Genomic DNA, 24,389 nt, shown 5'->3' on the forward strand with positions numbered 1-24,389 from the left:
AATAGTTCAATTGCCATGAACGAAAATTCATTCGCCCCATATCTTAGTTTTGCAAAGCAGCAAGTAAATATGGTAGATGACTCGCGTCAACTCCAAAATGCTAACAATTTTTAGAGAACAAAAAACAAAATAACCTCTATTCCAATGGCATCAGGAAAAAGATAATAATAATCACTATGCTAAAGAATAAACAAACACAAACCTCGAATTAATCTGTTGGCCTCTTTCTGATAATCCTCCTTGTTCACCACAGAAGTCCAAGTTGCCACAGACTCAGGCCACCATTTTGGCAGCTTCTCTTTGACCCGAACTCGATAACTAGTTGGTCTTCTCTCGAAAACCTGACCCAGAGACACGGGATTTCTCGAAGACCGAAACTCTTGATCGTTCTTTTTTATCCCCACGATTACTTCTCTTCCTCCGAGGCTCCGATCTCTTCTGACCACCACATTCGGTTTTGACTCAAATCCACGCCTGAAGGCCGAACAAATTTTAACCAAAATCCTAATAGCAAAAACAAAAAGAAATCCCAAAACAACCAAACTTCCAACAAATTGCATTGTTTTCCGGCGACATGAGACCACGATTCTTCTATTATCATCAATGGTGATAAGACTTTGCAAGTCCAGATAAGCCTCTCTGCCCAGATCGAGAAATTGGTGAAATCTAGAAGAGGCAACAGCCGTTACTTGGTTCAAGTCAAGGACTAAGCTGAGATTTTGAGCATCGGAGGAAGGAATGACGAGGATAGTCTTGTTGTTGCAGTTACTGTTGTCAACTGGTTTGGTGGTGGAGATTCTTCGTGAAGCGCGAGAACGACGGCGTTTAGGAGTGGAAAAATAGAGTGAGGGAATATTCCGGGGAGAAGTTTTCATGGTGAAGTATGGAGAAGAAGAAGAAAAGGGAAGTGTGTTAACACAATTCATTGTCTTCTTTACACATGCCAAGCCTAGAAGAGAACTTAGCTTGAAAACTTCATGACGACAATGACGATGACGGTGACGGTGACGGTGACGGTGACGGTGACGGTGACGGTGACGGTCGAGAAGATGAATAAGCAGAAGGAGCGGATGTGCGAAACGAGAGTGAAGTATATGGCAGCTTGGGTTGCTTAGGGAGAACAGACCCGTCGCTGCAGTTCGTTTGAAGTAACGGTCAAGGAAGGATGCCTGCTTTTATGCGGAAATGAGAAGGCAACCGTATCTTATCAAGAAAAGTTCATGTTTTACCCCATATATATACATATATATATATATATATTTGAATAACATATATATTATTATATATATTCTTGATATTGCATCCACAATTTAATTGAATCAAATAAAACAAAACCACGAATGTCTTTTATGAGAAAAAATAATATTACATTACTTAATCATAATCATCTTATCAAAAAAAAAAAAAAGTTAGAAAAGCTCTTGAAAAAACATAAAAATTTAATATGTAATATCTTTAATTCTATAGTGTCCTCAAATAAACAATGATTGAAAAATCCTTATTCGTCCCTCCCAATTTGCACATGTTAGATCATCATCACTCTCAAACTGATGCATCAACCTTTATTTTGAAAATACCCAATGGTGGAGGCTCTCATTTTCATCATCACTCTCAAACCGATGCATCAACCTTTATTTTGAAAATACCCAATGGTGGAGGCTCTCATTTTCTTATTGTATTCTGATAAACCAAGAAGATCTCAATAAAAATCCATAAGCATCCTAAAGTACCTAGTGAACATGGAAAGCTAGTCGTTGTGGAAAAAGTCAACTAGTATCCCATTATCCTCATTATCTCCGCCAACAGATGTATCTCATTATACTCATTTTTCTATTATCTTATTTTCGAATTCTGCTATGTAGATATAGGAACTATTGTAAAAAATTTTACAGTTAAGCATTGAAGTATCAACAATAAAGGAGTTTCATTTGTATCTAAAAATTATGATTTTTCTCGCCCAAAGTGGAAAGCTTTTCTTATTACTTATTTGATTCTGATCGAAAATTATCAATTGGTATCAAAACTAGGCTGCCAATAACGCTTAAGAAGGAATGAATCAAGAATCTGGAGATCAACTTGAGCAGCTTGCAAGGCAGTGTGAGCTGCATAGAGGTCAAGATGGTCGACAAGCTCCAACAAGTTGAGGAAACTCTTAAGCGTCTTACGGAAAAAATTATCAAATAGATAAGGCTCTAATAATAATTCCATGAGCTGACCTAGTTAGGCACAACCGACCCATGATGACAGTACCAAAAAAACTGACGGGGTTAACAATTTTTTTACTCAAAATTAGCAAAGTTAGAGTTTCTCACTTACTTCATCGAAAAACCCACCAAGTGAATGAACCAAGTTGACCAGCTCTGCATGTTTCAAGGGTTGCCATAACACATAAGGTCTCACTGGCTTCCTTTCATCTAGAAGGGTAGACCAATCAGTGGTGGCAGTGGATGCAGCCGACATACAGGGAAAGAGAAAGAGATGCCACATGGGTTACATATGTGGACAAGCTCTGGCTAGTTTTAACCTAACTAAATGTGAAGATTTTTACAAAGCCCTATCCAAAATCAAGCAACTTGGCCTGTTGTGTGAGTATCAAAAGGAATTTGAAAGGCTTGGTAACCAAGTCCAAGGATGGACCCAGAAAGTCTTGGTGGAAACTTTCATCGCTAGCTTTAAGCCCGAAATTACTAATGGCATCAGAATATTACGGTCAAGTCTCTAAAGAAAGCAATAACTTTAGCTCATATTAGAGAACACAAACTGGACCGGCAACGTCAGTCTAACTGGTCCAGGCGAAAACCACCCACTCAGAACCAGCAAGCCCCAGTCACTCTTCATCAACAAACCCTAGCTACTCCTCTCATCACCACTAAACAACTCTCATGGGATGAAATGTAGAGACAGCGAGCGAGCACAAGGATTGTGCTTCAATTGTGACAAGAAATTCACAACCAGCCACAAATGCCGCTGACTGCAATTGTTTCTTCTAGAAGGCAATGAAGAAGAAGAAAATGTTGAACCTGAGAAAGCAGAGATCTATTTCCATACTCTCACCGGGTAGTCAATGGCCCAAAACATGCAAATAGTTGTCACCATAAGAAGCCATGAAGTGATGGTCTCGATAGATAGTGGCTCGACACACAATTTTAATGGTAAACGCATCACCAATCTGCTTCAACTGCTAATGGTATCAACGTTACCGTTTATCTTGAAGGTTGCAAATTGAACTCTCTTAAAATGTCAATGCCAGTTTGAGAACATTCTAATCAAGCTCCAAGGTATTTCGTTCACCCTCTATATGTTCTATCACTAATCGAATTAGATGAGTTGCTAGGGTATAATGGTTAGAGAAGCTGGGGATAATCATGTGTGATTAGAAGAATATGACCATGGAATTTTTATGGGATAACCAAGTCCACCAGCTGCACGAGATTAACACCTACCAACCCCAATTTATGATTGTGAAGGAGATAACCAGAAAGATGCGTCAATGACATTTCCTATTTTTCGTTTATGTGCTAATAGAATCACACCCTATCACAACCGTCATGTAGCCAGACATACGGGAGGTACTGGATTACTACACTAAAATCTTTAGAGAACCTGATCGGTTGCCACCTGCAATAAAATTGATAAACAAGTTGATGAGATGCTTAAGAATGGACTCATTAAGTCAAACACTACCCAATTTTCATCACTAATTATACTAGTTAAAAAAGATGGCATATGGCAATTCTGTACAGACTATAGAGCCTTAATGTAGCCACCATATAACACTCTTTTCTCATTTCGACTATTGAGGACATGTTGGACGAATTAGACAGTTTTACATATTTCACCAAATTAGATCTAACAGCTAGCTATCATCAAGTCAGAGTGCAACCATTAGACATTCACAAGACCGTCTTTCGCACCCATAATCACCACTTTGAGTACTTAGTCCTTCGATCTTTGCAACGCCTCTTCCATATTTAAAACCATCATGAATGCAATCTTTGGACTATATCTACATAAGTTTATTCTCGTACTGTTTGATGATATCGTGATATATAGTCCAAATTGGACCTTGCATCTAGATCATGTTAAATAGGTATTGGAGATCTTAAGGGAAAACTAGTTCTATGTCAAGTTCAAAAAGTGTGTATTTGGTAAATAGAAATTGAAATATCTAAGTCACATCGTTACCCCTAAGAGAGTGAAAGTAGACCAGAGTAATATATAAGCAATGATCAATTGGCCCAAACTTATAAACATAACCGAACTATGACATTATGGCTAGACCACTTACCAATCTGTTAAATAATGAACAATTTAGATGGAATGAAGAAGTTGAAGTTGTATTCAAAAGATTAAAGCACGCCTTAACTTCAACATCAACTTTACCTTTAACCAATTTCAATGAGCCTTTTACGATTGGGACAAATGGATTAGGAGATGGGATTGTGGTTTTTCTTACACCAACAAAACAGCATGTTGCTTATATGAATAGAGCATTGGAGACTTTTAAAAAGGCATTGTCAACATATATCAAGGAAATGCTAACTATTGTCATTACAGTAAAACTCTAGCGACCTTATTTAATGGGTCACATCCAAACTAATCAGAGAAATCTTAAATATTTGTCAGAGCAGCGCATTACCACGCTAGAACAACATAAATGAGTCTTAAAACTTTTTGGGTATGATTATGAAATCTTCTACAAGCCAGGCAAAGAAAACTCATATGTTGATGTACTTTCACACAAAGAGGGCCACCTAACTTTTAATGTTATGTTTGTTCCCCAAAGTGACCTCTGGACAATATATGGGAGGCATCAACCAATCACTCTTATATGTAGAAGATTGAAAAACTCGCTAAGGAAAACCCCGGTCAACCCTACACCACGAGAAATGGGCTAGTTTACTATAAGAACCAGGTCGTGGTACCCCAAAATCCAACATTACTAAACTTTTGTAGGAATTCCATAATTCTCCCATTGGTGGACATTCAAGGGTGCTACGAACTTATAAAAGGGTTGTTCAAAAGTTCTGTTGGCCCCTAATGCGTCGGAAAACATAAAAGAATATACTCACATGTGACATATGTTAACAAGCCAAATCCAACACATGTTCTCCTGCAAGACTCCCTCAACTGTTACTCATACCCTATCAAGTATGGGACAATATCACCATAGACTTCATCAAAGGATTTCCCGCTTTCAATGGTAAAAATATAATTCTAGTAGTAGTAGACTACCCTAGTAAGTACGCACACCTTGTGGCATTGATTCATCCTTACACTATAAAAATGGTGGTAGAGAAATTTATTGACAATATAATCAAACCGCATGGCATGCTACACTCCATTTTCAATGGTCATGACCCTACATTCATTAGCCATTTCTAGCAAGGATTCTTTAATATGTTAGGGACTCAGTTAGAGATGAGTTTATCTTATCACCCTCAAACTGATTGGCAATTGTAAGTCGTGAATAGGTGTGTGGAACAATATCTCATATGTCTCAACCATCAACAACCTTGCAAATGGAGCACATTTCTCTCATGGGCCGAATTTTGCTACAATACCTCCTACCATTCATTCATTAGCATGCTACCATTCCAAGCTCTCTACAGGCATCCTCCTCCCACCATCCCTCCTTATCGCATCGATACACCACCAGTAAATGAAGTAGATTAACAATTTATTGCCCAAGATGAAATACTTTGTCTACTGAAAACCTCTAGACAGTTAACAACTGAATGCAACAAGTTACTAATTTTAAAAGGCGTGATATCAAATTCTAAGGAGGTGGGTGGGTTTCTCTCAAGTTCCAGTCATACCGTCAACAAGCTGCATTCAAAAGAACATTTCAAAAACTAGCATGCCACTATTATGGATCCTACCAGATTATGTAAAGAATAGGCTCAGTCATATATAACCTCCAATTACCAAAATGATCTCGCATCCACCCGATCTTTTGGATCTCCATGCTTAAAAAGAAAATAAGAGATTTCATTCTCTCAATTGAAGAACTGTCAATCACCAACAAATGAGATATCATTCTTCAGCTATAACTCATCTTAAATAATCGTTATATTAAAAAAAAAAATCCAAATTTGTGAAGAAAAATCTAGTTAAATGGAAGTAATTACTGGAAAAAGAAGTTATATGGGAAAATATTGAAGAATTGCACGAACGGTTCAACAACATGAACCTTGAGGACAAGGTTCCAAAAAATGGAGGAGACAATGATAAATCAAGAAGATCTCATCGAAAACCCATACGCAACCCAAAGTACCTCCAGTGAATGTGGAAAATTAGTCATTAGGGAATAAGTCAACCAACATTCTATTATCCCTATTATCTATCCCAATAAATGTATCCCATTATCCCTATTTCCCCATTATCCCATTTTTGAATTCTACCACGTAGATGTAGGAAGTAGTTGGAAGAATTGTTTGTATTTAGGCATTATAAGTATCAACAATAAATGGGTTCAATTTGCATCTAAAAATTATGGTTTTTCTCGTCTAAAGTAAAAAGCTTTTGTTGTTACTTATCTGGTACTGATAGACCTATCATATTCATACTTCCTTTGGATGCTCACATTGTCGATCATCTTGCTCCCATTCATTATATAATATGTGAATTTTTTTGAGTAACAAGTAGAGCTCTATCCATCATTTGTTATGAATCCATTGATTTCTCACCATCATATAACCCATAGTTACCATAAAAACCATGTTCTTCATTAATATTGATAGGTTATGCCATGATGATGTTGCCAATGGTGAAAAGATTCAACATCCAATATGGTTACCGCGGAGGGTTTAAGAGTCATACTTTAAAAGAATAATCACACTCTTTGAATAATTCTCCACATCCACTTGTGCTATTCACACTTATTACTAATAGTATCAAGCATAACACTTCTTCTGCTAATCTCATTTTCGTCAGTTAGATTTCTTTACAAAGACTCCAACCAAAATGCTTTGCAAGGCAGTACTGTCGTGGACCATATCATTGTCCAATTTAATATAACCTGCCCAGAGGTGGATGCTCTTGTTTCCTTGTATGTTTTTGTCAATGCCATTACACATCCAAATCATACATAATAATAATCTTTTCTATGTTAAAAGAGTGAATTTCAACTTTTATCCATATAAATTTCCCATGTGTTATGTTATTGTAAAAAAACAATAATCTGAATTGCAATAATAATGATAATGTCAAAACATCAGAATCCTTACATAATTCAGATCATACTCTAGTAGCATGTTAATAGGAAAATTTCATGTATAATTAAGAAAGAAAAAAAAATCCTTTGCTCATACTGCTGAAATGCAATATTCACAACATAACAGGAAAACAGACCATCATTTGCTAGAACTAAAAACCAAATTCAGACAGCATTTAGAAAATAGCACAAATTATATATTAAAAAGAATTAACTACGCCCAAGCAGAGTCTAAGATAAAGAATACAAAATAAGGCTTGAGATACAGATGAGGGACGGCAGTAACTTTTTTGTCTGAGCATTCTCTTCTCCTATCTTTTTGTTTAAGCATCCAGCAAGACGAAATCCTAATGCTACAGTTCTTGGCCACCTATCTAACAATAAGCAGCAGGAAAAGGATTTGACAAGTGAAACTATGTCTACTCTTTAACTTCTTATTCCACTAAATTGTGTTGACAACTGGGTTATCTCTTGTATCATCCGACAACCCGAGCCAAAAGAATCTTCAAACAAAAACCTGCAGTGTAATTTAGGGTAACATGGTTCAATATTTGACACGTATATACAACTGAACTACTATTATATCCAAGTACTGAGAAACAAGAGTAGAACTGCCAGAATTAGGCTCGTTCATTACGTCTAAAATTTTGGAAGATACTACTTCTGTGGATTATTAGGGGAATAAAAGATGATTTGGCATACACGTCAATGATACAATCTATTTGGTATATGAAAATGTATGTATTTTGTTCAAAAAAATGTCAGTCAACAATTAAAAAGAAATAACAGGCAAAAATGATAACAAAGTACTAAGATTTTAGAATGTTATTTTCAGTGTTTTCTAAACAAATTATTTTTGTTTGTGTTTTAATTATTCCACAAACGCACACCTCTATGAACATTGAATGAGCACAATTTAAGAAATAAAGATTAAAAATACTTTCACAATGAAAAAGAGAATTTCTTGGACTTGTTCCCAATTTCACTTCTCTAATTTTTTCCTCTAGTTTATACTTTTGAGTTGCATGTTTAAGTCTGTTTGAACTACTTTTCACTAAACATGATAGACAATTCACCTCGGAGAGTCAACTGTAGAGTTTGTTACTTACTCCAACAAACTTATTTGGGAAGAAGTGGCTCTCTGTCATCAGATCCAACACGGTGACTAGCCTGGAAGGATAACAAAATAAGAAACGAAGAAACATGTTATCAGCTTTGATATAAACTATAAACAACCGCCTCTATAAGATGCCATAAATGAAAACTCGCACCTCTTCATTTGCTCCCGCTGTCATATTTATGAAGGAATCCTTAGACCTGGAAAGTGCAAATACAAAAATCATTCTCCCAAGATAGAAAAAAAAATGAACTCACTTTTAACAGATGATGTAAAATAATTTTCAAGAAATCATTTATCATCATTCATTCCGTCCCTAATATGGAGCTTGAATTATATCGTAGTTACATGAGTTCTGGCCATATGCCATCGATATTTAAACATCATTCATCAAACTAAGACCACTAAGGTTATACTAACAGACAACATATTCAATTGTCTATCAGAAAATCATAAAAAGAAAGGTGGATGCAGAAACCTGTGATCTTCCTGAACATCAACTAATTCCATCTTCCCATTTTGTTGTTCATCTTTGACTTTTGCAAGGGGTGAAAAGAACTAAACAAAAGAAAACACAAAGTACATTCCAGAAAGAAAGGTCAGCAAGACAGCAAGAGGAATGTCCATCTTTTCTTTCTACTCATTAAACTGTACTTCTATTGATTACCTGGTGCATGGAGATGAAAACAATAGAAATCCCTAAAATAAAGTTAATGGTCAAAGTATGACCAAACAAGATGGCAGATGCTATGCCTGTAAAGATTGTGGCCACTGTTGAGGAGTATTTCTTTAAAATTGTATCTGAAAGCATCAAGAAAAGTCACCAATTAATATGCATTAAAGAACAAAACTACCATGAAGTTATTGAGTATTTCGTTAAAAATGTTCTGAAAGCATCCAGAAACATCACCAATCAAGATGCATTAATGAACAATACTACCATGGAGTTAAGTCTTTTAATAACCAAATAATTTACTGAAACCCCAAATGCAAACTCAAGTGCAAGAGGAATACAAGAAAATTGATCTGACAAGAGCAAGAAGGGAAAAAGGAAAAAGAAAAGCTCAGGAAGACAGTGAATTTGATAGCTCAAGCAAAACCAAAAGTATCTTGGACAAAAATCAATCTTAAAAAGTTGAGGGATTACAGGGAATCTATTAGTGTTTGTTCTTGAAAATATTTTATCAGTGCCTGTACTGAAAATTTTAAGTACGATTTTCACCCCCAAAAAATGAGGGATTACAGGAATTCTGTCATTGTGTTTCTGTTGAAAAGATTGCCAATACCTCTATTGAGAAATTGCAACTACGTTATTACTTTCTTATCTCCCCAGAAGGAGTTGCTGTAGCCTCTCAAAAATTTAGCATGCATGCCAAACTCCTATTTGAGAATCACATTATATCAATCAGGATTTTTTTAATGCATTCATTTAAAAACTTTTTTTAAAATAAAGTGCATTCATTTAAACACATAAAATCCAGTCATAAAATAATCTAGAGGAAAAATCAAATAAATTGGTTATATGTTAACCTGCATATTTGAAGAAAAAAGAAGACAAAATTCCTTGTGCCGCATTGTTAAGTATCAGAAGCATAGTAGCTTTGGAATGACCTTGCAGAATATCAAAGCTACTGGGACCTGAAACATTAAACAAAAATTTAAGTAAAACATCTTTAAGTATAGCCCAAACATCTGATAAGCCCAAATTCAACAAATTTATTTTTTTGGAGGGTGTCTAAGTGCTCAGGCAGCTTTAATGGCCTTACTGTGTTTAATTTTGCCCTCTGAAAACCAGTTAAATGATCATTTAGAAAGAAGCTTTTATGACATTTGAACATATCAGGCCTTGGAAATAGTTCAAATTTGCAAATCTTCTTAATAGTATCTGCCTCTAAGACCTACAACATTCATAGGAGGACAAATATGCATCTATCACAACAAAAGGAGGCCAAAAAGCAATTTATTCTTGCAGGGCACCCAAGTAGACATTTAACTTAAAATCGTACTCTGAGTACATCTTTTTTCAACAAGAAAAGCAAGAAGAGAGGATAAATAATTTGCACTTCTCGCTTATAGAAATTGGCTCCCAAGACCTAAAATATTTATGTTAAGCCGTGCTTATTTTCAAATCAATTAAAAGAAAGTGTTTCCAACATAAAGGTCTCTCCTTTTTTTTTTGGGAAGTAACATAAAGGTCTCTTCACAAACAAGGAAAACTTGCGCATTTTGGTTCACAATATTACATAGATCCTTATTCACTGAAATGGAAAACTTTCTTTTTTTATATTATCAGTACTAGTATCCTGAAGTCAACTTTTGAACACCAAGATTAAATCCCTCCAGTAGCAATCTTAACAGTACACTCCTTCATATAGGCTTGACGTATTCCGGAATTTACTCCTGAAGTATTACCATGAAAGTCGAACCTAGGCAGTCTAGGTAGAAAGTGTAATTCAATGCCAACAGACTAACCGTTGTTGGTGAACTTAACTTTTGTACATGTAACATGTGTTAGGGCTTCTAAATATGAACATGTAAAATTTCAAGGCTGAAAAATAAAATCAAGAAAAAAAAACATTTATAAAATAATAATCCATAAGACTAATAATTTATGTAAAATAACATAAAACCAACTGCAAGTACGAGGTTGGAATTGCAATAACACCAAACACTGGGGTGAAACTATAATTTGCCAAAATAAGAATCTACTTCGTTCATGGAGAGAAATGTTTGGCACACCCATTAAAAGATTAAGAAACCAAATGAGATAATAACAATTATAACTCCAGATAAGCAGACCAGATTATCGTATATACTTGAAAATTATTATAAATAAGCTGACACAAAGCTCTTCAGCATAAAACCTTTACAAGATTAAATAATAAAGATTCTGTGCATACCTTTGACAACAGTTGTTCCTAATATTGCCAGGAAGTTGAATATGGCACCATAGCCATATAGAAATAAGTTCTGCATCCCAGATAAAATTAAATATTTTGGTACAATTATTACAGAATTTGAATAATAATTTCTAAGGGCCAAAAAGACCACTATAGTTAAGGATACTGCAGAGTATGCCGAATTCATCATTAGATGCTGAAAGTCCAATGCATCATCCACTTAAAAGTCATCAGATGACCCAAATGGAAGTTAAAAGACACCTAACCTCATCATGAAATATATAATCGATGAAAATAGTACCCCCGCTTGACTTCCAGAGTATAGCTTTGACTCAATCGGCTTGGCCAAGATACACTTTTCTCAGGGTCAACAATATAACTTCCAAGTGTAAGGCACACTACTTGTATTTCATAAACATAAACGATAACATATATGCATATATTTTACATATCGACCAAAACAATTAAACCATCTCGTATCAACATCCAAGAACCCAAACCTCAGAAAGGGAAAAAATACTTGTAAATCATTTCCCTGATAAAAGTAGAAAAAATATATGTACTATTACTAACATATCACCTGAAGGTAAATGCTCGTATCGTATTGGCTCTTCAGAGCATATTCATTATAAACAGATGCCAATGAGGGAACAGTTACCTGTACAATGGATTCCTAAAGTAAGTCCTTGGCATGCATAGTAAGCATAAGAAAACACTATTCACCAAAAAGCATTAACTGTCCAAATGGTTTGTTTGCCAGCACTCCAATAGTACATAAACATCACCTCATAAACTACCAAAAGCCACTTACAAAGATCAGTGTGTACATATATGCACCCGTAGCAACCGGAAGGCCCAATGCAGTAGTACCTTCAGGTAAAGAACGCATCTGATTTACACTGATTCCAATGAGCAATAAAGCAAGAGCTTCCCACTGTAATGAAGCAGCAAATAGTTTTATCACTTTAACTAACTAATTTTAACAGAGAAAGGTTAGTCACCCAAGAAAAATATAACATGAAAATCTTCTACCAAAACTAAGATTATATAATATCGTAAATATGGTTAGATGGATATATTTCTGCCAGTTTTCAGATATTAAAATATAACATCCTACAAATACAGTGAAGATTGATCCCAGAATGTGAAGATAACCTGTATTACGGAAAACCGGCGCTTCATAATCATCTTTAATAAAAGGGCAATAACCAAAACCTGCATAGATAAGAAGATACAAGACAATAACTGAGAAAGAATGCAAATGTCTGCAATATAATAATTTTCTTAATATATGTACAAAGGAGGTGCCACCCATATACCAAATACACACATAAAATGCACATTAAAAGAACATTATTGTCTAAGATATATACTTAGGGTTCTGCCAAGCAAAAACCACCAATTGACTATGAAATAAATCTCTGCAATTTGGAATCTGTTGAAGAAGATTGAATGGTAATTCCATAAACGAGTTTCAAATCAAAGGTATTCAATTTCAGCAGCATTTTAAAATAACTGATAAACACAAAGATCCAGCCCAAACATTTTCTCTACACCCACAACAAATGTCAAATATGTTTCTGTGAAATATAGCATTCTCAGATTTATGCATCCAAAGACTGTCTTTTTTTTGTAACCAGAACCATTTTAACACTCTCACCCAATTTACCCCTCCTTTTCCTCTGTCCACAAAAGAAGAAATAACAAAATAGAAAACAATAAAATTCAATCCTGAAAAAGTTTTATTGTTATAATTCAATGAAACACAAGAATTCCACATTTACTTAGTGTCATTCTTTTGCATGTGCCCCTCTACTATATATGTTGAATACTAATCACAATCAAAGCCTTAAGTAAAAACAAGTAATCAAAGAGCTTGTTTGGCACTCTGAGAAAACATGCTAAATCAATTTTGGTCTTCATTTTGCCAAAAACTGATGCAAGCATACATATGAAAAGAATGCACATAGATAAGCAGAAGATTATTGTTGAACTAAGAAAGACTTTGATGGATGATATAAACAATTATATAAAAATCAAAGTTAAACACCTATAAGGCTGATGGCATCCTGAGATTTAAACAGCTAATCCAAGCAATATGTAATATGATCAAGATACTAATCGTAAAAATAATTAAAAAAAATAGAATACCTTTAGATTGCTAAGCATCTTTACAGTTGCAGGATTGAAATATAGCTGCAAAATAAGCAATACATTCTAGGTAAATGCAGCCTTGATAAGAAGTTACGTCATAAGCTCTAGGACAATATAAAAAAGTCACCTTCACATATTGAGAGGTCGTGTAAGAAAAGTTAATTATATGAATAGGATAATATCAAAAGGATTTAGTCATGGATGCCAACAATACCTGCATGATGAACTTCAGATAATTATTGATTGCATAGAGAAGTGCAGGAACAGCAAGAAGAGCATTGTTGCGAGCTGCCTGCAACAAAGTGATGGGACAATGCAATTTTCATTACCAATAATAAATTTTGGAATTAAGAAATTTTCCATTACCATTAAAAATGAATTCTTGAAATCAGAATCCCACAAACTACCAAGGCCAGAAATTGTAATAACTCTAAAATAAATGTTGACTTCTGAAATCCTCTTATACACGATCTGCTTATCATTTCTACTTTGTGGATATTTTCATTTAAGTAAAATCCCTTAATTATTCCACTTCTTATTTTTGTAGCCATCTATAACTCGGTATCCTACCATGGAAAGTCTATACAGATATTTGTATATGATCATATGAAATACAACATGAAACATATTCTCTCCCTTTATCTGCAGTTCGGCTTATCATTTTACAACATTGTATCATAGTACAGCTCAAATTGCTGCTAAACTCTAACCTGAACCTTCCTTCTTAAACTAATTGAAACCCCAGGTGACAAATTTTTAATCTTCTGATTTTATTACAAAGGTGATAGATGAACAAGTGGAAGAGCAAGAAGAAGTATCAGCAACAGTTACTTATAACAACAAAGACTTTAAAAATACTAACAGTGTTTCACCTAAAGAAAGTTCTATAGAAGTTCAATCCAAGGAGGAACACAAGGCAACAATTGGGCCTTCTAATGTTCAGCTCAAGAATAATCATGAAGCACATAGTTGTTAATTCATTGATTTTGTCCACCCTAGAGGTTTTCATTCTGCTAACTAATTGTGTGTTTCCATTGTTTTTTCTTTTTACAAGAATGACCAAGTGCAAAGTTCGCTAAATTTTCATTGCGAAGCTCAAAGATTGAGGTTTTATATCATTTGTCATCTCAAACTCGTGGACAAGTTTTCTCCAATCTGAGAATGATGCAAAATGGGCTTTATACCAGCTTTTCTCTTGCAAATTTTTTAAATACATCAGGAATTTTATTTCTTTTAGATATAGCATTGTTGAATTACTTGTTTAAAAAAAAAATAAGATCATTGAATTACTTACTATTACAACTCTAATAGTATTAAGCATTAAATACCTTTGCAATCTCTCTTTTGAGATCAAACAAACCATGAGTCAATGAATTAGTGAGATTTTTCTCAAATCTTGATTGTGCAATGCAATCAAGCCTTAAATACGATACCCAAGAAACCCTTTCTTGAATGTTATAACTAACAAACTTTAGGTGTAATATCTAGTTTATCTCAAATTTAACCTTAATTTGTCCTACATCAAGAAGTTTCTTCTCAGGAACTAGCTAACGAGAGGAACTTCTTAGAACGGATATGGCACCATTGTGATTTCTACCCATTGAAAAGCCTTGACCATTTGTTTCCTCAGTATTTTAGAGGCTAAACAACTAATAACTATCACTAGCATATATCAATTTTACTACTATAAACAATGGGAGTCTATTAGTCCAAAGAAAATTAAAAGCAGTTCAAGCTTCCTTCAATTACATAACTAGAATGGAATTATTATCACTGCCTTTCTAATTGATTTCTTGAGCATGGAAAACCTTAGTATGAATAAGCTCAAGCTTGAACGAGGCTAAGGCCAGATATAATCTAAAAGAATAAGAGAATATATGATCTTTGCATTGTTCCCGTCCCTATTAGAGACCTCATATCCATGTCAAAGAGATTCTGATGTACATTTCTACTGTCATGCACTCGCTAAGTTTACAGTAAATATTGCTTGGCAGAAAGAGAGAGATATGCCCATTTTCACGTTCCAACCATAGCATGGCACTCATGCTATAACAAAATTGAAATACCAGATTGGTCGGGTAAAAAGTTCCAGTCACACATTCACAAGCGCCGGTAAAAACTGAAGTTGCACATTCGCAGACGCCGGTAAAAACTGAAACTGCACATTCACAGGTGTTGGTAAAAATTGAAGCCACACATTTGCAGGCGTCGGTAAAAAAGTGCAACTGAACCTCTAAAAGCGCCGGTAAAAAAGTGCAACTGAACCTCTAAAAGCGCCGGTAAAAAGTTGAAATAACACATTCACAGGCGCCAGTAAAAACTGAAGCTGCACATTCGTAAACACCGGTAAAAGCTGAAGCTGCACATTCGCAGGTGTTAGTAAAAATTGAAACCGTACATTCGCAGGCGTCGGTTAAAAAGTACAGTTGCATCTCTGAAAGCGCCGGTAATAATATACAACCGCACAACCATAAGCATTGGTAAAAGGTTACAGTCGTACATCCTCAAGTGCCAGTAAAAAAGTGCAGCCGCACATTCGAAGACGCTGATAAAAATTTAAATCGCACATCCAGAAACACTAATAAAAAATTACAGCTGCACATCAATAGATGCAGGTAAAAAAGGCCACACCATTACCTTTTTCTGCGCACGTTCAGAGATCTGTCCAGAGAAGACAAGCCAAGCCGACTTTGAGCCGAGTGTGAGCCGTTCTAAAGACGAGTCTGAACCGTTTTAGAACTAAAGCCGAGCCGTTTAGAGCCGAACCAGATCTAATTCCGTTTTTTTGGCTCCTTGGTGCAGATAAGAGATCCATTTTTCATTACTGTGTATTTTTTCTTTTTATTTTTAGCATTCTAAAATGACAGAAGCAAAAAAAGTGAGTATTACTAACTTTGATAATCCTTCATTACAAATTAGTCCCGTAAAACTTGATGGAATTAATTATCTTACTTGATCGATATCTTATTTATTGTTCATCAAATCTAGAGGATTGCAGGATTAAATTACTAGTGAGGTGAAGAAACCAAATATTAGTAATTTAGAATATAATAGATGGGACTCTGAGAGCTCATTGGTAATGTCATGGCTCATAAATTCCATGCAACCCTATATTGTCAGAACATATATGTTGCTTAACACTGCCGAAAAAATATGAAATGCAGTATCTCTTACATATTCATAGATCGGTAATGACGCTCAAATTTATGAACTCTGAAATAAAGTTCATGACACAAAATAAGAAGAGATGACTATTTCTCAATATTTTTCTGAACTAAATGGATTATGGTAGGAGTTAGATTCCTATTAAGATTTTCAAGCAGAGTGCCCTGCAGGTGCAGTCAAATTTCAGAAATTGATAGAAAAAGAGTGAATTTATAATTTTTTAGTTAGTTTGAACACCAAATATGATCAAATACGAATCTGGTAAGGATATTTTTCCTTCATTAGAACAAACTTATGCTTATGTTCAGCAAGAAGAGAGTATAAGAAATGTCATGCTTCACATTGCACCAGTTAAGAAAGCTGAATTAGTTGCTCAGTCTGATCAATCCAGAGATATATGGAAATGTGACTATTGTGGCAAGTCATGGCACACTAGGAAAACTTGTTGGAAATCGTATGGAAGACCAATTAGAGGTCGGAGAGGAAGAAGAGGTGGAACCACAAGAGCTCAAGTAAATTTTGTTGAAGCTAGGGAAACAGCTAGTTCACCATCCATTGGAGCCTTTTCCACAGAACAAATTCAAAATTTGAAACGCCTTCTGAGTCAATTTAACTCTCCATCAACTGTTGGCACATTAAATATGATAAAATTAGGTATTGTTCATTATATTTCCACTCCTGATAATTAGATCATAGATTCTAAAGCTAACAGATACATGAGATGCTCTTCTAAAAAATTCTTAACCTATTCTTCTTGTACTAAATGGGATAATGTTCGTATAGCATATGGGTCATACACCCCCGTATCGGGAACAAGTTCTATTAATTGTACTCTTACTATTACACTTTCTTCAGTTTTACATGTGCCTAGTTTTTCTGATAATTTTTATCTATTAGTGCTATAACTAGAGATCTCAACTATAAAATTAAATTTTTTCTTGATAATTGCATCTTTCAAGATCTTCAAACCGAGAAGAGAATTGGCACTGGTAGACTGCAAGATGATTTATATGTCTTAGATAAACATCTGAACTTAATTGGAAATCAAGCAACCACAGGGAATAAAGAAGTCAATGTAGAGATTCTACAATGGCACCGACGATTGAAACATCCTTCCTATTTTGTTTTAGAAAAATTATATGCTAAATTATTTAAAAGAACTTCTATGGAATCTTTATTTTGTGATGCATGCAAACTTGCTAAACATAAAATGAGCTCTTATCATTTAAGTAATAATAGAAGTATTGATTCTGTTAATACTATTCACTCTGATGTGTGGAGACCTACTCAGAATACCTCTCTTTCTGATTATAGATAACTTATTACTTTTATTCACTATGTATTAAATTAACATGGATTTATCTGTTAAAAGTAAAAAGTGATGTATTTTCATATTTTCAATTTTTTCACAAAATGATATGTACATAGTTTGGTGCTAAAGTTAAGATTCTGCAAACTGACAATGGTACAGAATATATGGATAGTGGTTTCCGTGCCTACTTGAAATCAAATGGGATATTTCATCAAATAAATTGTGTCTACACCAGTGAACAAAATAAAGTTGCTGAAAGAAAAAACAGACTCATATTAGAGGTACCTCGGTCACTAATGTTCACCATGAATCTACCAAAGAGTTACTGGGGAGATACAGTTCTCTCAGCTGTCTATCTTATCAATAAAATGTCTTTGCAGATCCTGTATTTTAAAAGTCTTATGGAAGTTTTGTAAGGAAAAAATTCCTACATTGTTCCCTCAAAAGCGTTTGGATGTGTGTGCTTTATTCATCCTAGAAATATGGGTAAACTATAACCTATAGCTCTTAAGTGTGTATTTGTTGGATATTTTTCGACCCAGAAAGACTATAAGTGTTATCATCCAGCATCTAGAAAATACTTTGTAATTATGTATGTTACCTTTAGGGAGAATGAGTCTTACTTCAACTCAAACCCAACACCTCTTCAAGGGTAGAGTGAGAAGGAAGAAGTGACACTTAATTGGGTAACGATTAAGAATCATATTCAGGGGGAGAATTCTATTATAAAAAGTTTTAATCAAGAAAATAATGTTGGACATCTAAATAAATCAAACTTGAAAAGGTATACAATGAGAGAGAAGTCTGAAAAAGTTATTATATAGTCTGTCCCAAGTCAAGAATCTTCTTTGTTTCCAGAAGATACTGATGAGTTATCTTTCTCTTGTAATTTATCAAATAAACCTATTACTATTAGAAAGGGAACGAGAACTTACACTAAGCACCCTATATCTAACTTGTTTCCTATGACTCTCTATCTTCCTCCTATAGAGCCTTTATCTTGTCTATTTCCTCTGTGTCTATTCCACAGGATTGGAGAGAAGCTCTAGGAGATCCCAAATTGAAGAAAGCCATAATTGAAGAAATGAAAGCATTGACAAAGAATGAAACATGAGAACTTGTTTCACCTCCACAGGGAAAGAAGATAGTTGGTTGCAAATGGGTGTTCACTGTAAAACACAAAGCAGACGGATCAATCGAAAGGTACAAAGCTAGATTAATGGTTAAAGGATTTACTCAGACATATGGGATTGACTATCAGGAGACATTTGTACCTGTTGCGAATATGAACACAATTAGGGTACTTTTGTCTTGTGCAGCTAACCTTGATTGGAATTTATAGCAGTTTAATGTAAAAAATGCATTCCTCCATGGAGACTTAGAGGAAAATATGTACATGAAAATTCCACCTGAATTTGAAGATGAGATGATGCAAGAAAAAATTTGTCAATTAAAAAAAGCTTTATATGGATTGAAGCAGTCTCCAAGAACATGGTTTGAACGGTTTAGAACAGTTATAATCTCTTTTGGAAATCAACAAAGCGATGCGGATCATACCTTATTTATTAAATATTGTGAAGGTAAAGTCACTATTCTCATTGTTTATGTGGATGATATTGTGGTGACTAGAGATAATACAAAGGAGATGACTCGGTTGAAGGAACTTTTTGCTCAATAGTTTGAAATAAAAAATTTAGAAACATTGCAATACTTCTTGAGGATTAAAGTTGTTAGATTCAATAAAAAAATCTTCTTTTATCAAAAGAAGTATATCCCACACTTACTAAAAAAAACTGGTATGATAAGTTGCAAGCCGGCAAAATCATCTATTGAAAGCAACCACAAATTGCAAGCAGGTAGTGGTACATCAGTTGACTCGGGAAGATACCAAAAACTAGTTGAAAGACTCATTTATCTCTCACATACCAAACCCGATATAGTATATGCAATTAGTGTTGTGAGCCAGTACGTGCATGATTCTCGTGAGACTCATTTACATGTTGTCTTCCGCATATTACGATACCTGAAATTTACATTAGGAAAATGTCTGCTCTTTTCTAAACATGATCACTCACCTTAAAATAGAAGTATTTACATATGCCAATTGGGCTGGTTCCTTATATGATAGAAGATCAACTACAGGTTACTGCACACTTATTGGAGGCAACTTAGTCACATGAAAAAGTAAGAAATAAAGTGTGGTTATTCGCTCAAGTACTAAAGCAGAATATAGAACAATGGCCCAAGGAGTATGTGTAGTACTATGGTTGCAAAATCTAATAAAGGAGTTAAAATTGTTTAAAAATGAGAAACTAACCCTGTTTTGTGACAATAAAGCAGCAATTAACATTGATCATAATCCAGTTCAACATGACAGGACAAAACACATTGAAATTAATCGATACTTCATAAAAGAGAAGGTGATTGGTGACTCTCTATGCTTATATCATGTATCTTCTGGCGACTTAGTGGCTGACATTTTTACTAAAAAAGTATGAAACAAATCTCTTCAAAACCTAATTTGCAAGTTGGGCATGTGTGACATATTTGCGCCAACTTGAGAAGAAGTGTTAATAAGGATTTTATGTTAAGTACAATACTATATTATTTAGAGTTTTAATAGTATAATTATATCTTATAATTAGAGTTCAAATAGAATAAGGATAACTAATCTATATATATCTTCTAAATGTAAACAAAATAAAAAAAAAAAAATTAGAAATTTATTTTCTCTAAAAACTTCAGAATACTTTTGTATCAAGTCCCATATGTTCCATAATGGTTTTATAGTTTGGAATATATCTTTTTTTTCTTTTGAGATCATGACATGTATCCTTTCCATCCAACATCATTAAAACTTTTTTCTCTTCAAATACCTACATCAGTTCTAACTCAAATAAGAATTTCTCCATACTAGTAACCCAAAATTCTTCATCAATATTCTACAGATTACTAAAGATTATTGCATTGTAGCCAGGTACCAACTTTTATCTTATACAAATTCCTCAAAAATTAATTTCATTTTCAAATTAGATGAGTTCTTGAAGCACTGGATCTACCTTTGCAATGTATTGTATTCAAATGACAGATAAGAATGACCTTTATAAAGTGTCTACATTTCCTATACGTAGAGCATAGAATAAAGCCATCACCAAACAATGTTTATAAAGCCAGGTAAAGAGAGGAAAAAAAAAAGAAACAAGTGAAACAATTTGTCACAGGAATACATTAATTACCATACTATAGCATAAACACCTTCACATTAAGTCATCTGTCTTCCATGCCAATCATAAATATTGCTCAGTTACTTCAAAATGATACGATAATCATGGGACTTTGACAATAGCATAGTGCCATCTAATAGAATGCAAATGACAAGAACCTAAGATTCTATATATTTTTTCAAAAAGAAAAAAGAAAGCAAAAATTCTCTTCAATATCATCAAACATGAGCTCCAAGACTGCTGCCTCGTTTCACTACTTCAAATATATATATATATATATATATATATTAAAAAAAACCATTAGCTTTAGCAAAAAGAAGCACCTTAATAAATGTTGATATGGAAAGAAGAGGTTTCTCTCCAACTTTTTGATGCCTAGCCTGCAGAATTACCAAAGTTAGCAACAATAATTTACACTAATGCACATAAAGAGAAAGTGTGGGAAGCTCCATGCAAACACTACTATTAAGAAGATTAAGTCCTCAAGAAGAGCAAATTACACAAACATGGGCATACATAAACATTTTGAGCTCCTTCTCGATGGAACTCAAACATACAATATAACTTTTTTTCAGTTAAATACCGTGTCTACATCTCATTTTGAGCTCCTTCTCAATGGAACTCAAACATACAATATAACTTTTTTTCAGTTAAATACTGTGTCTACATCTCAAGTATTCCAACTTCTCCGAAACAAATGGACATGCAGCCAAGAAATTTTATCTCGATACAGACGAACGGAACAAAAAATGGTATCTCAATACACACCAACGGAACAAGAAATTAATTGTTAATAATTTGTTCAGATTAAGGTGAGATGCCAACTATATTGTGGAGACAAAGAAGCTGAAAAACTATGTATCTGATTGGCTTATGTTTTTTTACTTTTTTTTTAAATAAAAGTATGAAGATCTGATTGGCCTATGTAATCCCCCTAAAGTCCTGCACTGCCTCAAATAAGAATTTACCATATGGTAAGGAGAGAAAAAATTAATACAAAAAAAACTAGACTAAGGATATTTATTTCAGTCAACAGGAAAAACAAAAAAAATAGATTAAGAAATATGCAACTGTACCTGGCATAGAAGCATAACAATTGCAAACAGAACTTTTGCAACCTCTGTCAAAAAGTTAACACTAATAGGGCTGAACATGAAGCGGCCATCCACCTTGGACATGTAGACCAAAATAGGCTGGCAAAGAAACCCATAAAACACGTTAAGAATAAAAAACCATGAAAGAGAACAAATCCAAAGACATAATCAATTCTCATTTTAGTTACTTCGTGTTTTACAAAGCATGTATAAATAAATATGCAACTGACATTGAAACTCCTATGAAACAGAGATACATAAAATGCGCAAAAAATAATGCTAAAGAAAAAGGACTAGCAGAAGTTCCTTCATCACTTCACTGAAAAATCACTTATCTGGACTCTATCAATAAGAAGGCATATAGAAAAATCTTCCCCTTTCTCGCATTTAAAACAGATGATTTTTGGCAGAAATTTGATGGGATAACCCTTCCAACAAGTATTTCCAAAATACTGCCTTATAAGGAGATACCAGATGCAAGAAATCAATAAGATCAAAGATAGCAAAAGACTACCTGTAGTCCAACTAGGATACAATCACCTACTACCAAAAGGATGTTGAGGGCACGTAGCTTAGAGGATACTCTGCTCTTATGACGATCATAAGCCCTTGAAACAGCTCTGTTAGTTGGGGAAACCAACCTCGAACGGCAGACACTGCACTCCATCATCCCGTTTTTCATTGGTTTTCCCCCCAACTATGGCACTTCACACGTCTAAATCTGCATAAAGGAAAGGCACAACGAAGGATTCGTACAATCAAATATACTGCTAATCATCACCTGGGAATTAATACATAGCAAGAAATAGATGCACCCAAAATAGCATCCAAACAATTTCCAGAAGGAAAAAAAAAACAAGATACAAGGAACACAAAAAGTTATATACAGATGGTGCAGAAATCCACGAATAGATTATAACATGAAGCAACCATATGGAAAAGTGATTAAACTGCACAAAGAAAAAGGTCTAAAATGAATTTCTAATATCTTGCTAATTTACAGAAAAAAGCATAAAATCCAAGTAGACTAACCTCTTGAAATGCTTAAATTGTCGTTTTCTCAAAACAACAAGCACACTTGTGGATCAACTACTAGTAAGGGGTTCTAATCATATCCATATCAAAAACTATATCTTACCTAATCCAGTGAGTAGATTAGGTAATTAACACGCATACATATATGCACTTACATGCATATAGATAGATAGATAGAGAGAGAGAGAGAGAGAGAGAAACCAATACATTGCAAGATCCTGACATCACATCAATTCACAATTTACTCAAAAGCAAAGATCTAATCCACATAGTTGGATCCAAAAGAGCCATAATCATCAAAGAACATAAGCGAGATCTGACAACTCGAAGTGAAAATTGAGCCTTTTCCAATAAAATTAAGCACAAAAAGACTCGAACACAGACACCAAATTAATAACACAGAAATAATCCTACCTGAAAGAGCTTCTTAAGTGAGCATCTCCAAATTAAACACCCCGGCTGCGATTTCTCGAGTCAGATCCAATGCCTCCACCGAAATCCAAATCTCTCTCTCTAAAAATATATATCCCGCAGTGAAATTTGATTTCTAATACGTTTTTCGATTTGAAGATGGTTGGTAAGAATACGTTTTTCGATAGTGAATCAACTGGAAACTCCCTTTTCGATGGTAAGAAAACGGAAATTAGAAAGCTGCCGGATAGATGCGAAGAATATGCAGAAAGAGAAAACCAGGAACGTTATTTAAATCTCTCACTCCTCTCTGTTCTCTTGCTTTGAATTCACAACACGGTTTTTTGAGAACTTATTAGAAGACAACCCAACTCTTCTTTCTTTTTCTTTTTCCTTTTTTGTTTTAAAAATTAAATCATCGCACCGTCAAGTTGACGGACCAATCACGTATCAGGATTACCTGTTAAGATTTCATTGGGCGGTGACAGAGGGTATCGTAACACGCGGGTGACGCTATGTACTTATTACTAGCTTGATGAGTTCCCATTATTTATTTATTATTTTTTAAAAAAATTTTATTCATTATATTTTTCTTTTTTAAAAATCTATTTATTGTCCATAATTTTCAGGTTTTTGTTGTTTCTTTAGCTTGAATACTCTTTCTTTTTGTGTGCTTTGAAAGTGAGCTTTTGAAAATAATTATTTGGTTACATTTTCGTCTTGATTTTTTGTTAGGCAGTCAACTAGTCTATGCCACCAAT

The 24,389-nt window shown here is 34.4% G+C and overlaps 2 protein-coding genes across 18 annotated transcripts in view; both read right to left on the bottom strand.

Annotated features, from left to right (window-relative positions):
* Nucleotides 1–1,214, bottom strand: part of LOC110812938 (phosphoribosylformylglycinamidine synthase) — a 39,518-nt gene extending 38,304 nt beyond the window's left edge. For 4 of the 16 annotated variants that reach the window (XM_022039886.2, XM_088216233.1, XM_022039885.2 and 1 more), the window contains exon 1: nt 203–1,214. In XM_022039886.2, the coding sequence (XP_021895578.1) occupies nt 203–926 (724 nt within the window). In that variant the 5' untranslated portion in view covers nt 927–1,214. The remainder of the gene's footprint in view (nt 1–202) is intronic. The other 12 variants (XM_088216227.1, XM_088216225.1, XM_022039887.2 and 9 more) reach the window with 5 other exon arrangements.
* Nucleotides 1,215–7,281: 6,067 nt separating this feature from the next.
* Nucleotides 7,282–24,008, bottom strand: LOC110812929 (Nucleotide-sugar transporter family protein). Of its 2 annotated transcripts, none has more exons than XM_088216237.1 (16): nt 23,632–24,008; nt 22,697–22,903; nt 22,165–22,281; nt 21,412–21,468; nt 13,602–13,679; nt 13,385–13,429; nt 12,389–12,448; nt 12,045–12,167; nt 11,814–11,891; nt 11,234–11,303; nt 9,864–9,971; nt 9,001–9,134; nt 8,812–8,891; nt 8,488–8,533; nt 8,293–8,386; nt 7,282–7,733 (listed from the first exon to the last, which is right to left on the bottom strand). In XM_088216237.1, exons 2-15 carry the CDS (start codon nt 22,862–22,864, stop codon nt 8,336–8,338), a joined length of 1,215 nt encoding a protein of 404 aa, XP_088072363.1. In that variant the 5' UTR covers nt 22,865–22,903; nt 23,632–24,008; the 3' UTR covers nt 7,282–7,733; nt 8,293–8,335. The 2 variants fall into 2 exon arrangements, with proteins under 2 accessions (XP_088072363.1, XP_088072362.1); XM_088216236.1 differs by having other exon boundaries at nt 8,326–8,386; nt 23,632–24,007.
* Nucleotides 24,009–24,389: the final 381 nt, after the last annotated feature.

The sequence above is a fragment of the Carica papaya genome, chromosome 3 (assembly GCF_054855325.1).
Source record: "Carica papaya isolate Zhongbai chromosome 3, ASM5485532v1, whole genome shotgun sequence".
Taxonomy (NCBI): Eukaryota; Viridiplantae; Streptophyta; class Magnoliopsida; order Brassicales; family Caricaceae; genus Carica; species Carica papaya.